Here is a 16,610-nt window from a genome sequence, read left to right as displayed (position 1 = left end):
TTGGGCTGATAAGGGACCACACCTTTTAGGGTGATGAGTGGCCTGGAGAGGAACAAAGAAAGGTGAGAAAAGGCAGGAATTTCCAGTGTCCGAATGTAACCTTTTGCTCATTATGCCCTCATTTCAATAAAATTAGCCTTGCAGATCAGAAGTACCCATCATGTACGATGACATGACAATTCTGATCCAGACTAAATAAGGACAAAAATCCCTTCTCCCTTTGGGAAGGTGGAGTTGGGATGATAATCAGGGAATACGACCCCAAACTCTTCCTTCCCCAATGAATATTCTGCCCATTCATTTTTACACCCTATGTAGCTAATTTGCCAAAGAAACACTCACCTGAGCCTGCCCGCTCTCCCCCTCAATAGTGTACTATCCATCCTTTAATAAATCCTCACTTTACTTTTTTTTAGCCACTGCATCTTGTCTCTGAATTCTTTTTGGGACGGGACAAGAACCCGGAACACAGGTTGCATCTACCAGCCACATAGTCACAGCCACACGTTTTAGACACCAGCATAGCCAGTGGCCAAAATCACAAGATAAAAAAGACACAGTACACTACAGTAACTGCCTCCTATAGGGGTAAGTCCCAGTGACCAGTGCCTCACATTTCAGAGAACAGAGATTGTCAGTGTCTAGCTTGGCGGCTGGTTTTTAGGCAACCATCGCTTTTCTCAAGGAGGAAGAGCTAAATTTGCCAAGAAAAGAGTAGTTAATGCTGTGTGGTGGTTTGCCTTTCCAAGCTAAAACACAAGCAATTAAATTAAACAAAATTTTTCCTTTTTTAAAAATGTTACATTTACTTAAAGAAATGTACGTAGAAATTCAGGGGGAAAATAAAAATAGGCATTTTGAAAAGATGTCAAAAGATGGCTAAACATGTTCATTACACAGCTACACGCACACTCACAGACACGGCAACCTCTGGCTGTCGTGAATACACGGTATTTTGCTCAAGTTTACATTTTGCATGTTTGGTACTCAGAAAACCGTGACAGTGCCTTTCTGATTTGGAAATGCCTGCCATTATCTTCGCTGGACTAAATTGCTGATTCAATAAAAGTCCCCTTTCCTCAGTGGCGATTCGATCGTAGCATCATTGAAAGAACGGATTATTTACAGATAAAGCAAAAATTTCACGTTTGACCAGAATTGAGCATACTGGTATAGAATATTACTTTGTTTTCCATATAGAGACAGAACCTAATGAGTGGCAATATTTCCTCATGGCAAATTGTCTTCTTCCATGAACAGAAAAAAAATTTTGTCATTGGTACGGTAATCGCTGATACGCGAATAGTGTTGCTAAACATGCGGTTTTCAGTTTGTTTGAAAACGTTTTATGTAATTTTATATGCGTATTTCCTTACTTTAGTAAGGAAAAGTTGAATAGGTTTAATATTTTCACAAATTACCAACCAGAGGGTAAGAAGCAATAATGACACTGTAGTTTCCATAATGCTCTTTTTGGATAAACGATAAGCTTTTCAGTGTCTATGTCCTTGCTTTCATAACGGAGGGGTAGTAGGGGGAGAATGAAAGTGAAGGGAGCAGGATTTGCTGGAGTTCCCAGCGGAAGGTAGTGGCGGAAATGAATCTGGACACCAGGCACCATCACTGGAGATGACCTAGACCTCACAGACAGGGTTCTGAGCAAACTTTGCACATGAGCATCTGTCCCCAGCTCCCACCCTTGGCAGCGTTCAGAGACACAAAACTGAGATACAGCTGTCAGGGAGTCAGTGACTGTGGCTCGGAGTTTGCTACTGCGTTAGAGAGAGAAGAAAAATGCTTGACCTACTTGGATCCGATAAGATGGAATCAGTTTTCGGCAGAAATTGATCACAACGGACTCCTTGGTAGCCTTCTTTGCACCTGAGGAAAGGGGATAAACGACAAACATACGCATGTGGTTGTGAAAGATTCAAGGCTTCAACAAGCAACAAAATAGCCACCAATTACATCAACATGACAATAGTACATTCATGCTTCTGCATTTCTTGGTTCAGTCTAACATTGACAGTTCGATTTTAGGGTCTGCATCTGTGCAAGAAAACAGCACCACTTTGCTTTTACAGTTTCATATGTAATATCTAAGGAGCAAATTGAATAGCAATTGAAGATGCCCCTCATAGCAACCTGAATCACGGTTACCCTCATATTATAATTCTGGACTATTCTTTATGCAACCCACTGGCCTCTAAAAGGCTGCAAATGCCCTTTCAGAAGCATCATATTGCGAGGCTTATATTTCTAATAAAAGTCATTTTCTAATATAATGGATCAAATATTATCAGTAGATTCGGGCTATTGTTTATTTTCTTCATGTTTTATTTGTTTGTTCATTTGCTACTTTAACTGGGTGTTGTGGTTGTTGTTAACTTAGCTGCTGGGCCAGAAGTAACAGCATTTATTTCGGATCTGGCAAGATTTGAAAGGCATCTATCTCTACGTACAAGGTCTCAATGCATTCTCTCTAAATTCACGTTTTTTTTTTTCCTCTCCCCATTTTTCTCTTTTCTATTCAGCCAACAGGTGCAAAGTGCAGGCCTCTCTGCGAGGCGCTGTACAAGGCAGCTGTCCTGGGGTCGGCACAATTGGGAGCAGGGAATTTGCCTGGAAGCCCCTGCAATGAGACCCAGTCCGCGGTCCTTGCCCAGCTCGCTCAGTCAGGGCAGCTTGGCCGCCTCGGACAGCATCAGCTCGTCAGCTGGGAGTTCAAGGGACACCTACAGCTGAGGCCCCACATGCTTGCCTGGGAACAGCCTCTGTAAGGGGTGGGGGTGGCATTTAGTGCGTCGGCTGGAAGCTTAATCTGTCACGCTCGAGCTAAGCAGGGAAGCATCTATTGTTGCTTGTGGGATGAATCTGTCCTACTTACCGAGGAGGAAATTGTGCTGCTGGCATAAAAATCAGATTTAAAAACAAAAAAAAAACCCAATCTGCTAGTTGTTAGAAATCTATGAAATCGACAAAGGAATTCAAAAAGACCATTCTGTCGGAGACAGGAGCTGTGGCGTCTTTCCTTAGAGCATGCTTTGTTTTCTGAGGATAATAAACTCTTAGATAAGGTCTATTGCAACAGTGAAAGGCACCCAGGTAATTTTTCTCCCTTTCATTGTGAGCCAAATTGGAATTCAGGTAATAGGGCAGGCTCTCGTTAGCACTTTTTAAGCTTGGCACTCTGGAGCATACCTGGCAATTTTCTTCATAGACTGAGAACAATGACTTCTGATATATGGGCACCCCAAATACCCAACAGGCTATTGAGAGAATTTGTTTAAGCAGCCACATATTTTCATAACTTTTTTTTTAATTCATTTATCGCACTTGAAATAAAGCAGGCATGTCACCGCTTCCATAATGGTACAAAGTCAGACAGTGCTTAAGACTGAAGCGCACTTGTGATGAAGCAATAAATCCTTGTTCTCTGAAAGCTGTCCTAATGTTGTTAGCTTGCCTTTATTCAGAACAACCTGAACCACAGTGTTTTGTTAGTTTTCATTCTCCCATAACGATGTTGGGAGCTGGGTGTGTGCTATGGCACACGTTCACCTCTGAGGCTTATATTTTCCAACCTGTGGGGGAGATTTTAAGCACACATCACTCTTTGTATCTTCATTTAATATGAAGATGGTATCCAAGGGAGATAACGGCTTTGAAAGGGAAGTGTTTTTGTTTTTGTTTTTTTTTAATTTTGTTTTGCTTTCTAAGGGGTTTTCATCACTTAAAATGCATTATTCCGTTTGTGTGTGGAAAAGAAAAGAAGGAAAGATGTCTGAAATGTCTCTAGTCTTAAACTGATTTTCCGTGACTTGGAGCCCACTCTGAAGTGTTCAGGCCTCCTGGGGTACCAGGAAAATTGCACAGCGAGTGCCTCCATTCTGCCTTGTACCTGTGTGCTGCAGATAATAAAGTGTGAAGATGTTGGAGAAGCCCCGCCCAGCGAGGAAACCTGCCCAGGGCTACGTGACGGAATGGGCAGCACCACCCGCTCCTCGGTTCAGGTGGCGGTGTCTCTGCTAATTGACGCTGGGTTTTAAGAACGACACATTAAAATTTCCATTTAAACAATCACACGCGTCACCTCAATAAGTTCAAACCCACCCAAATGTGAAGACAGAATGTGGCCAGCAGGTAAAGCCAATGAGGTGGGTTGACTTCATGACGCTGCTAACGACAGTAAAGAAAAAAAAGTCGCAGGATGCACTTCCATGGGCTGGATGCAGTTTGGCAGACTTTCTGACAGTGGGATAAGCCGCGCATCTTTGGGAAATATCACTGCATGTTTGTTTTGGTTTTGGTTAGTTTGGGGGGCATTTTGAGACTGCTTTTCCTTGTTTTTTTAAGATACTAAAATTTTAAAGATTTAAAATTTAGAATTTAAGATTTTAAAATTAAAAAAAAGTTATGAACATATGTGGCTGCTTAAATTCTCTTTGAGCTCATTTTTGAAAGATACAGGTATAAGAAAAAGAGAAATTCATATAATAGTTCTGTTTGTTCACCTTAATAAAGCATGACAGAATTAATAAAACTTTAGAAGTACCTGTGTAGTCTTTAATGGTATGTCCATGGGTAAAAAAAAAGCATAAATCTTGCCTTGAACAGGTTAATATTCTATCCTTTTTCTACTCTTTATTGCTTTCAGAGCTCCACTGAATTCGTCCACTGTCTTGTCTGAATTTCTTTATTACTGAGAAGCTGTACATCACAGCAGTTTTATTAAAAACGTCATCGGTCCCTCCCTGGTGGTTTTATAGGTAAGTTTTGATTCTTCAACTAGGTGGTGAAAGAGCAGGGAGCAGGCTTAGAACTGGAAATACAACCAAGGTGAGTGAAGTTGTATTAAAAAAAAAACAAAAATAGGAGAAGGGTTATCAGCAGTAGGACAACCACAAAGCAAACTCAGTCTGCAAGAGCTAAGAAATTTTATTTTGAAAAAAAAAAAATTAGTCTTCAATTCTCTGTATTCATCTACTCTGAGGGGAAGGCGTTGTCACTTCAGAAATCGGTAAATTCTTAATCATGTTGTTGGTTTTGCTTCTTTCCAAATGTAAAAGGCAGTGGGGAAGGAGGAGTTGAGGAGACAATGCCCGAAGCAGGGTAGGGCAGGAGAGGGCTCAGGCGAGGACTGTGTTGGGTAACCCTGAGTAAGGGAGGTGGGACCCTGGCAGTGAAGAGGGGAGCAGAGAAATTGGAGACTCTGAGCCCAGTTGAAGTGTCAGCCAAGTGTCTCTCTTCTGGTGAGGCTCAGAGCCAAATCGCAAACCAGGTCCCTCCCTTTCTACAGGGACAGGGCCAGCTGTACAGTTTCAGTTGCAGACCTCCCTCCCTCCCTCTTCTCCTTACAACCTTCTACCCTGGCCTTCACCACCCCCCTCCTTTGTTCAGCTGCACCTAAAATAACAAGACATCCCTTCCATTCATTTTTTTTCCCCTTCAACATTATCCTTGAAGAAAAGCCCCAATTTAGTGAAAGTTTTAAAAGGCAATCCTTGGGCAAAAGAGAAGAATATTGGCTAAGATGAGAAAACACAAAATGCATGATGGTCGGCTCGAAGCTAATACTTGATTTGTCTAGTGTGTTGAAGCACAAGGAGTGAACCTAGCACTCAGCCTGGATGGGGAGAACCCCAAGAAAGAAGGTTTTTAAATGGTGGGCTCATTTGCTGATGTTTCCATGGAAACACGCGTGCTTTGGCCAGCTAAGAGTGACTGCCGTGGCCGCTAGCCCACATCACTAACTTCAGACCACTCATCTCCTCTCTTACAAATACTCATATGCCAGTTTACTTCTTTGAGCTCATTTTCTGAATAAACAGCAACTAAATTAGAGCTAATCATGTTAATGACTTAGAGTGAAAAACGGAAGAACGCTCACTTCTGACCAACAGCCTCCCTACGTTCCCAGATTGTTCCTCCAATTCCCCCTCTTCCTCCTGCTAGGAGAGCACAGCAAAGCAAAACAAAGCAAACTAAAAAAACACACAACAGACTAAAGTTGGCAACATAATTCTGGAAGACAGAAGAAAAATTAGAGCCAGAGTTAGATATTTGGGAGTTGCATTTGAAGAGACAGAAGCTGAAGCTTGGAGGAGGAGAAATTAGATCTCCTGGTGGAGAGCATACTTGGTTTTGGGGACCACGGAACATTGTTCTCCTGGAACGATCAAAAACCATCCCACTGGAGGAGCCCGTACTACCCATCCTCTTAGTTGTCATCCGTTGATTCCCAGGTCACTGACTCATTCATGGAAGGTGCGGTCATTGCTTCACGTCCCTCTTCTCCATTCCTACTCTGTCTTCATTGTCACCATCTCCATTATCTACATGGATGGCCCAGCTGACACCCAGTGTCTTACCACATGTCTTCCACGTCTATATCATCATGATTAACTGTGCTGAGTTTATAACCTCCCTTCTCCTCTTGTGTCCGCACGGGTGTACTTTTGGCAACCCTTTTAACATCCCTGGTCCCCAGTTTCAACCCAAATAAAATGGAAATGGTACCGGGAAGGAGAAAAAAAAAAAACAAGCAAGCATGGATGGTTGATATTATATCCATGCATGTTGGCCATTTTTGTGCCACAGGACCCTCTACCTAGCATGTTTGCAGAGATGTACTTTACATAATTGATGGAGAGAAATGTATGAAAGGATAGAAAAATGTTTAAATGTTTGCTTCAGTCCCTGTGTAGGGTCTGGTCTCTGCATACGTTTTAGAGAAAGCATACATGCTTTCTTCTTGGAACTAGACTTTAGACATCAAATTTAAAGTAGCAGAAGTCAATTAACTTCACAAGAGAAATGGTGGCAACCCTGTATGGTTTGTTTCCTGACTGTGTCAACTTTTATTCATAGACAAAAAATGGCAATGACTCTTTGATGTTACAGAAAAGGAGACACTTTGTCAGTGATACACAAGACTGCCAATTTTTAAGAGGCCTATTAAAGGGTGATTTGATCAAAGAACAACGCTTCCAGGTATCCGTCTTTATCTCCTGCCAATTCTCCTCAGCCTCGGTGTCAGTCCTTGGTTGGGGAAAATGGGAAAATCATCAGGCACTTAACTACGTTTTAGAAGCAGGGTGGTTGGAGCACAGCCTAGTTTTAAATCCTGGGTAGGTTTGTACCAGCAGCATAGCCTTCCTCTGCTTTCTTTCCTTCATCTGTAAGATGGAGATAATAATAGTAGCTCCCCCTGAGAGTTATTATTATTAGGGAAAAAATGGTATAAAACCTATTGTTCATGGTAAGCACTCAAAAAACGTTAGTTTTTTAAAAAATATTCTTTGAATTTGGAATCCTCATCCCTGCTTTTCAAGTGAAGAAATGGTGGTTCAGAAAGCTTAAGGATCTTATTCCAAAATTACACAGCCAGTTAAGTAGTTGAATTAGATACAAACTCAGCTGGGGTTGACTTGCTTGATCTGTGTCAAGATCAAGTCCTTGCTTGATCCATGGCATTCTTCTGGAATTCTTCTGGAATTTTTCTGACATTCTTCATGGAAATTCAGTAGAGACTTCAATCACCATTCACCCAACTACCCTCCCCAAGATGAGTATTTAAAACTATGGCCCAAATATCATGAACTGAAGCCATGATTCATAGTAAGAATTAAAGACCTAGATTTATAAGTTATCAGCCAATCTCAAAATGTTCTTTAGCAAATCACATCACCGAGACTGGTCACTGATTTAAAGGCAAACTTCCTGAGCTTTCCGTTAATTTAAAAGGTAATCACCAACTATGAATAAGGATCGGAAGGTTCTTTAGGAGCACAATTAAAGAATGATAATGACATTTCTTGATTCCAGACCGTCCTCAGTGAAAAAAAAAATCGAAATAAAACAAACAAAAACACAGAGGATACTGTTTCAGCAAGGCGAGTAACTTGCCCGGCATTGAAGAGATGGGCAGTACTGGAATCAGAATCCCAAACCACGTCTCTATCTGAAAGCAAATGTGTGCTGGGTGGGCCAGAAACTTCCCTAAGTCTCTGCAGCTTAGTGTTATTGTCTTAAAAGCTGTCAATGATGTTAGAACAAATTCCCTTCCCTACCACTCACTGCTGAAGCTGAGATCCAGGTTCTGGTAGGGAGAATATGTGACAGTGATTAAATTGTTAGCTTTCTTTAGCTGAATATAGAATTTAATTAAGTGGCCTTATTTAAAAGGAGCACTAATTAAGACAGCAAGATCTTTAAGTTAACTAGTTGGCATTAAATGTACCCATAGCCTGGCTATAGGTTCAATCTTTCTAAAATCCTTTGAACCATAAAAGGAAGAATTTGGAGTTGGATTACTATTTAATTTTTTTCTTGGGTGGAAGGAGGTAGTTAGGTTTATTTATTTATTTGTTTTGACGGAGGTCCTGCAGATTGAACCCAGGACCTTGTGCATGTTAAGCACTCGCTCTACCACTGAGCTATACCTTCTTCCCGACTGGATTACTTTAAGTTGTGTAGTAACAGCTGCCTTTAAACTCACGAAGGTTCTCCAGTGTGTTATCAATAGCTTTCAAATATATCACAAATTCCATGGCTGAGGCAACTGTTGCTTATAATGTCACTCATCTTACAACTATGATTATTCTCCCTAATGAAGTTATATCTGTAATTTTCAGAAAACTTAGTTTGTTTTTTTTTCAATCTCTCTTTAGCAAAGTTCGAATTCAAAAGTAGATGGAGGCCAGCTACTTCATCATGAGACTGGTAATGATTTCAGAAGTGAATTTGAAAGCATCTGTCCAGATTCAGGAGGCATGCCGCATTCTGTTAATATTTGAGCCCTAAATACAAAAAGGGAAAGAATGATTTCAAGTCTGAGATGTTTAGAAAGAAATCACAAATGTGTGTTTACTCAAATATAAGTTCTTCTCAACCACGGGCAGAATACTAGGGACCTGTGTCTGGCACTCACTCATACACTTTATTGGGCAATTTTAGTATCAGCGAGACAAGGATCGATTTATGTCACCATTTTATTCCTATATATCATACATTTCACTTTTTGGCTAAGGAGTTCTCATGTCAGTCTGAATAAATGTTTTCGCCTTTATAGAAATCTCTGCCCCTATTTGGTCAAGAGCGTCACTTCAGCCTTACTACCTCATTAACAAAATTAAAACACATCACATGGCGTGAAGGTACTACACAGCTTGGAGTAAATAGCAATATTATCCAGAGCAGCAAGATGGGCTGAAAAAGCCATTTTATCTAATTTAGCTTTGATTTTTATTGCATCTAAAAGGAAAAAAAAAAAGAATCTCTTTTTAGGCTAAGAAGGTAAATTAAGAAGTAATCTATTGGGTCTCTTGAGGGAAGACTTCCCAAATTCAGTATCACCTTAGAGGTAGTAAAATAATAACTGCCTTTATCAAGAACAAAAAGGTTAGGGGGGAACAATGACAAGTGGAGGATAGATGGAATTTTGCTTCATCCATTCAAATGGAGAAATACTCTGTTATTAATTTCCTAGTATACACAAAATCTATCATGACAAATGTGACATTCTAGTTTTCAAGGGAGGCAGCTGGTTATGGCGGAAAAAGCATGTCCTATGGATGGAGGATGACCCCATAATTCTGCCACTTAGAAGTGTGACAGAAGTCTGTGACTAACCTCTCTGAGGTGTCCGTTGCTCATGTCTAAGTGGGATCACTGAGTCCTGATTTAAAGTGTGCTGTGCACACACACAGACACATGGACACAGGCACACACTGCCCCGTTCCAAATAAATATGGAGATTTTAGGCAGACAATTTAGGTTCTAACATTAAAGTCAGAGGAGAGTCATGCCTCTACTTCCATAGTTAATTGGAAGTTCCCATGACTGTCATTGATAATTTCCCAGCCAACAATGGCCCGGGATTTACTGTCACATCTACTCCCTATGATTCTCCTTTCTTAGTTTCCCTTAAGATGGCACCAAGGTTGAGAAATTTAGCCAATCAAAGACTTTCTCTGATGCTTTAACGTTCAACCATTAGTAGATTGCTTCACTTCTCTCTCTCTGCTTGCTTAGAATTAGAAGAGTCATGAACTCACACATCCAGACTGCTCGATGGAAGAAAAGTAACAACCACACTCGTCAGCTCAGAGTCTAGCAAGAAATACACACCTGAGCCAGAATAAAACATTCTAAACCTACCCAATGAGGTGGCTTGGGCAGCCATAATGAAGTATCATAGACGGGGTGGCTTAAACCACAGAAAAGCATTTTCTCACAGTTCTGAAGCATAGAGATTCAAGATCAAGGTGTCAGCAAGGTCTGTGTCTGCTGAGGGCTCCCTTGGGCAGATGGCTGTCTTCTCGCTGTTACCTCACATAGTGGAGAGGGAGAGAGACTGATCTGGATTCCCCAATCCTATCAGAACGGGACCCACCCATATGGTCACATTTAACCTCAATTACCTCCTGAAGACCCTATCTCCAGATGCAGTCACATTGGAGGTTAATGCATAAACTCACGAGTTCTCCAGAGACACAATTCAGTCCACAATGGTTACCCAGCTGGGTAATTTATGTCTATAGAATAGTGAAGACCTGAATTTGGATTCTCCTGTGTTTAGAGTTTCCAGATAAAATACAGAACACCCAGTGGTATCTGAATTTCAAATAAACAACATTTTTTTTTTGCATCAGTGTGTCCCACATGTAATATCTGGGACATACTTATACTAAAATGTATAAATTATTTACCTGACATTTCAATTTAACTGGATGCCCTGTATTTCATTCTCTAGATCTGGCAATCGTGTTTCTATGAGAGTAAAAGCATCCGAACAGTCAGAGAAGTACGAACCATCCTCAGGTACACCTAGATTAAAGGTAATGTATAATATCTTTCCCATCACGCTCTCCTGTTCTGTTAAATCTAGCCATCTCTTGTTTTAAGGATAAAGAGTCTGGGCACATTGTATTTATTTCTGTCAACTATACAAGGGGCATAATGAGCTCACAGAGTCCAGAGGAGGAGAATATGAATTCACTAGCTAGCTCTTCAATGGACAGAACACTGAAAGGCTGCTTCCAGAATGTGGGGACGATCAAATGAAGTAATGTTGTTTATAAACGTTAGGTGCAGATTTGTGACTTGATTTTGCGGATCTCTAGCTACGACTTTGCATGAATTCTGAATAAACTATAAGAGCATCCTGACCAGCAGCCCAAGCAAGACCAAAGGAAGAAAGAGAGCCCAGACTTCCTCCTTCATTAGGCAACTCATATGCTGTTGAATTTGAAAAGCAGGAAACGCAGATGTGCAACGTAGAGCAACGATAAGCTAAAATCAAAGACAAAACATAAGAAGAGACGCCACTGGAGGACTGTGGTGTCCTTTCTGAAATTCACTGCTCTCAGAAAAAGACGGTGAGAGAGTATGATATCGAAAAGGGATCAAAGAGGTCAGCCGTGTGGCTTGCTGGGGTAGTGTGGGTGATTCCCTGAAGCAAAGTGGTACACAGCTTGATGAGGAAGAGAGAAAAGAAAAGAAATCTGAGAGATAAATCTTAGTTTAAAGGCATCTTTATGATTGGCATTATAAAGGAGAGAGGGAGCTCATTAGCAAAGGAACTGATAAAACCACTCACAGCATGCTTCAAAAAGAAGTGGTAATAATTATTGCCTCTCTAAGAAAGGGGGCAAAATACCCACACAATGTCATTCACAAATCCGTTTGCAGACATCACAGAGCAGGCTGCAAAAAGTCCCATAGCTTTCAGATTTAATTAAGTGAAGAGAGCAAAAAAAAAAAAAAAAAAAAAAGACAGTTCACATGCCTGGATCATAGAAAATTCTACATGAAACATGATTTTTTAAAAGCCATTTTAGAAACCCCTAGAGTTTGCTGAACTCTCATTCAACAGCCTAATTTTCTCTGTTTCTTCCAGGATATTGTACAATCCACTAACAGGGTGCAGCATTTCTGCCGGCTGAAGGAAGTGGGCAGCTTTGATCAGAATTCGCAATAATATATCTCCCTTGTGTGATAAATGATTTACTGCTGAGGATAAATGGATATAATCTTTCATTATGCATGACATTCATCAGCAACAAGGAAGCTTTGGGCTGAATGGAAAGTGATTTCATATTAAAAGCCTCCTGCAACTCAGACTGCGATGAAAGTGCGGCCTTGCCTTGAAAAAATAAATGGCACAGGCTTGTAAGTTTAAGCGGATGCTCAGTCAGATGTAATCATTACTGTAAATTTGAAAATCTGTTAGGAGGAAACCGGGGAAATATATGGCTAGATCAACCTCAATTTTGCACAAAAAGCCCCATTTTTAAACCATACTATCCTACTTACTGAAATGTGTCATTAAGTCCCAACTTTGAAAGCTGAGAGTAGTGATAGAACCAGGTGGGGGGAGAGAGCAGAGGTGGGGTGTTGTGTAAGTGACTTAAATCCCCGTCATTATAGAAAGTTAATGCACAATGCACCATAACTAAAGTAGATAAATCAAAAAACAGAGGCTCCATGTGTTATTTAGAGATACGAAGTTAACAACCACAAAAATGCCCAAAGAAAATGGTTCAGTAAGCATGTCTGTGTGTTTGGGGAGGAGATATGTGTTGGGGAAATGGGAGGTAGGGCACGGGTTCAGAAGGGCAAGACAAAGGTTGTGGCTTTTCATTGTAAGCACATTTATGTTTTTCACTTATTAAAATATACACAGTTAGATGATAAAGAAATTTAAGTACCACAAATCATTTAATTTTAAAAACGATTCAGGTTTTTTGCTTCCTTGACTCTGTGACCCAGTTAATAATATCACATCTTCATTTGATTTTCAGTAACAAGAATTCCCCGATACTGTCGTATATCTCAGAAACAAAAAAGATATAACATGAAAGACGATGTGAAGGGATGAGAAGGCAAGCCACAGACTGGGAGAAATATTTGTAGAAAGACACATCTGATAAATGAGTGTTATCCAAATCATACAAAGAACTCTTAATTTTCAATAATAAGAAAATAAACAACCCAATTTAAAACAGAAACAACAGGTCATAGATCTTAACAGACAGTTCACCAAAGAAGATATACAGATGGTAGATAATCATATGAAAAGATACTCCACACTGTATATCATCAGAGAAATGCAAATTAAAGCCACAGTGAGACACCATTACACACCTATTAGAATGACGGAAATCCAGAACACTGACAACACCAAATGCTGAAGAGGATGTGGAGCAACAGGAACTCTCATTCATCACTGGTGGGAACGCAAAATGGTGCAGCCACTTTGGAAGATAGTTTGGCAGTTTCTTACGAATCTAAACATATTCTTACCATGTGATCCAGCAGTCACATTCCTTGGTGTTTACCCAAAGGAGCTGAAAACTTATGCCCACCCAATAACCTGCACACAGATGTTTATAGCAGCTTTAGTCATAATTGCCACAACTTGGTAGTAACCAAGATGTCCTCTGGTAGGTGAATAGATATATAAACTGTGGTACATCCAGACAATGACGTATTATTTCGTGCTAAAAGAGAAATGAACTATTAAGCCATGACAACACACAGAGGAACCTTAAATTCATATTACTAAGTGAAATAATTCAATCTGAAAAGGCTACATATCGTATGATTCTAACTATATAACACTATGGAAAAGGCAAAAACTTTACAGACTGTAAAGAGATTGGTAGTTGCCAGGGATTGAGGGTAGTAAGAGATCAGGCACACAGAGCACAAAGGATTTTTAGGGCAGGGAAAATACTCTGCATGATACCATAATGATGGACATACGTCATTATACATTTGTCCAAACCCATAGAATGAGAAACACCAAGAGTGAACCCTAATGTAAACTATGGACTCTGTATGATTATGATGCATCAATGTAGGTTCATCAACGTACCCATCTGGTGGCAGACGTTGTCAGTGGGGGAGACTATGCATGTGTGTGGCAGGGAGTATACCGGAAATGTCTGTACCTTACCCTCAACTTTGCTGTAAACCTAGAAGTGCTTTAAAAAAATAAAGTCTTAATAAAAATATACACATATATAGAAAACACTCAAATTAAACCGGATGGAAGTATAGATTTTGACCCAAATCTAAATGATTTCTGATACTGTAGGATGGAGGCGTTAGAGGAAATCAGAAAGAGCGTTTGTTCCAACTACCTCATTTTGCAGAGGACAATATTATAAAACAAAGGTGGGAGATTTGCCTAAGACATCAAGGACCGTAAGGAGTGGAACGAGGCTTAGGGTCCACGGATTGCGCTTCTAAATCCAGTGCTCTTTCTGCTATTTCACATTTCCTCCTAAGAAGCAAAGATATTCCTAAATCCATATGCCATGTGTGATACCAAACCTTTCAGTCTTTCTGGTGAAAGCGTTATCTTTTTGTTGGAGATCGGTCAGCACAGTTCAACTGGCTGGAGTTCTGGTAACCAAGCCAGGTCGAAAAGAGGTGGCAATATTGATGTCACTAGCTTGGACGAGATCGGACAGTGAAACATGTTCTAAAATTGAATGTCGTATGGAAACTAGGGAAATCACACAAAAGCATGGGTAAGGATGGGTCAGCTAGAGAAGGCATGTGAGGCATATTCTTTCTAAGGGTGATTCAAGTTAAGATTCTTGACCTCTCATTAAAACAAAGGAAAATGCAACCTGGTCCAGGTGAGTTGGCAAAAATTAAGTAACTCTCCATGGACAGCACATTCAAAATAGAGCCCAAAGGAATATTATTTAACTGGAGTCTTTGGTAAATTGAAACAGAAACTCAGTAGGTCAGTAGTGACTTGAAATCAATAAATATGATGATTATTTTCTTAAAAAAAAAAAGAAAGAAAGAGAGATTCAGTTCTCATAGGTGATATATTTGATATTCCTGTATGTATTTTACTTAGGAATAAATCAAGGAGAAAGGGCTATCAGAAAGTGCACCTCCATCTCCGAGTGTAATAGATGAGCGATCTAGGCTCCCTGAAGACGTTCTCTACTCAAAGCAGGGTGCTGGGAGATTTACAAAGGTTAGACAAAGTAATCTTCATGAAACTGACAAAAAAGGAGATGGGGTTAACACTGTTTTATAGATGGGGAGATTGAGGTTTCAGAGAAATTAACTTCCATGTCCCAGGACACATGGAAAGCATGTGTTAGAACTTGGAATTGGACTTCCAGTTAAACCAACACTAAAGATGTTTACTGCTCTACCCTGTACTGTTTGACGGTTCAGCTAGCGTTATATATACATTTAAAGTGCTCCATTTCATTAACTATCTTTCAAGGAAGGCAGGGCCTATCATTTTATACTTACTGTGCAGATAAAGATAAAAGTGAACTAAGAGTTTAATGATTTGCCCACAGTTATAGAAATGGTATAATTTAATTAATTTGAAAAAGCCTAAAAGAAAAAAATACCATGATATTTAATATGGCTTTAGACTCAATAAATATGTTATCATATTTTACCCTCTCAATTCACATGTTTAATCAAAATTAAATATATTGAGAAAAAAAAAGAGTTGGTATATCTGAAAACAGAAACCTCTTTAAATATTTGAAACGAGGAAATAAAATTTAGACAACTGACTGACCAAATGAAGAAAGGGTAAGAAACTAAACAAAGGACAATAAGGTCACACAGGAACTGGCAACAGCCTGAAATCTCTCTCGCCTCCGAGCTGGAGGGACAAAGGGATCAATCTGAGTCCAGGAAACTGGGATAAATCCAGTTGGTCTATCACACGGAAGCTAGAAACCTAAATGAATCTAGCTGCTGCTGGAAATAAACTAAGAAACAGAGAAAACAGAAAGCAGATAGAAAGAGAGAAACAGAGTCCTGCCTTCCAATTTAGTGCTTCCTCTTGGCCAACTTCACTCAGAAGCCATTGGTCAAGATAGCCTGGGAAATGTGGTTTTGAGAGAGAAGAGGACAAAAGGGCGGGTATGGACGTAAATCAACAGGTCGCTGATCCGTAGGGCTGGTTACATATGGTACATACTCCATACAGCGCACCGTAAGCTACCTGCCTATGTACCCATATCTCTATAGCACAAACACCCATGCACATTTTTATAACACCAGCAGAAGTCCCTTGTCCCTAATCATTCTAGACAAGAGATCCTACTAAACTTGTAAAAACTGTACTAGTCGTAAGCCTTCGCATCCGTCTTCATTCAGAATCTTTACTATTGCTTCCAATCCATACACACCTCTACCACCAACACTCACGGACACCTAACTGCATGTGCACAGGGACAAGCCCTCACATTCACACCTTGCCCAGAGCATCTTGGGGGAAGCAATTTATCCCTCTGAGCACTCATTTCCTCCTCTGCCAACAGGGCTAATCGCCCTGGCCTGGTGCACAGAAAAGAACCGTGCCTACTAATTTACTTAAAGCTCATAAACTCTTTTGAAGATGAAAAGCTCTAGTTTTCTCATTCTGTTCCTTAGCTTCAAATAAAAAAGCTACATTATATAAAGGTTTCTGGGGGATTTATTACCAGACCTCTATCTGAAAAAAGTTGCACCACAATTAGAACTTTAATGACCTACTCTCAAACTTCCCAAGGCTACAACATAATTAGTTCATTTCATAATTAGTACTTAAAAAAATCATTTGTCAG

General features: G+C 40.1%; 1 protein-coding gene and 1 long non-coding RNA gene across 12 annotated transcripts in view; one reads left to right on the top strand and one right to left on the bottom strand.

The window, feature by feature from the left end:
* The window catches only part of NRG3 (neuregulin 3), a 938,337-nt gene that overhangs the window by 212,644 nt on the left and 709,083 nt on the right, over nt 1-16,610 (bottom strand). For all 11 annotated transcript variants that reach the window (XM_074374319.1, XM_074374315.1, XM_074374318.1 and 8 more), the window contains exon 3: nt 1,808-1,881. In XM_074374319.1, the coding sequence (XP_074230420.1) occupies nt 1,808-1,881 (74 nt within the window). The remainder of the gene's footprint in view (nt 1-1,807; nt 1,882-16,610) is intronic.
* LOC123619187 (uncharacterized) lies at nt 3,599-13,970 on the top strand. Its single transcript, XR_006727733.2, has 4 exons — nt 3,599-4,157; nt 4,658-4,769; nt 10,757-10,841; nt 11,903-13,970. It is a non-coding gene; the product is annotated as an uncharacterized LOC123619187 (long non-coding RNA).

Source organism: Camelus bactrianus, chromosome 11 (assembly GCF_048773025.1).
Source record: "Camelus bactrianus isolate YW-2024 breed Bactrian camel chromosome 11, ASM4877302v1, whole genome shotgun sequence".
Taxonomy (NCBI): Eukaryota; Metazoa; Chordata; class Mammalia; order Artiodactyla; family Camelidae; genus Camelus; species Camelus bactrianus.
This window is presented reverse-complemented; position numbering and strand designations above follow the sequence as displayed.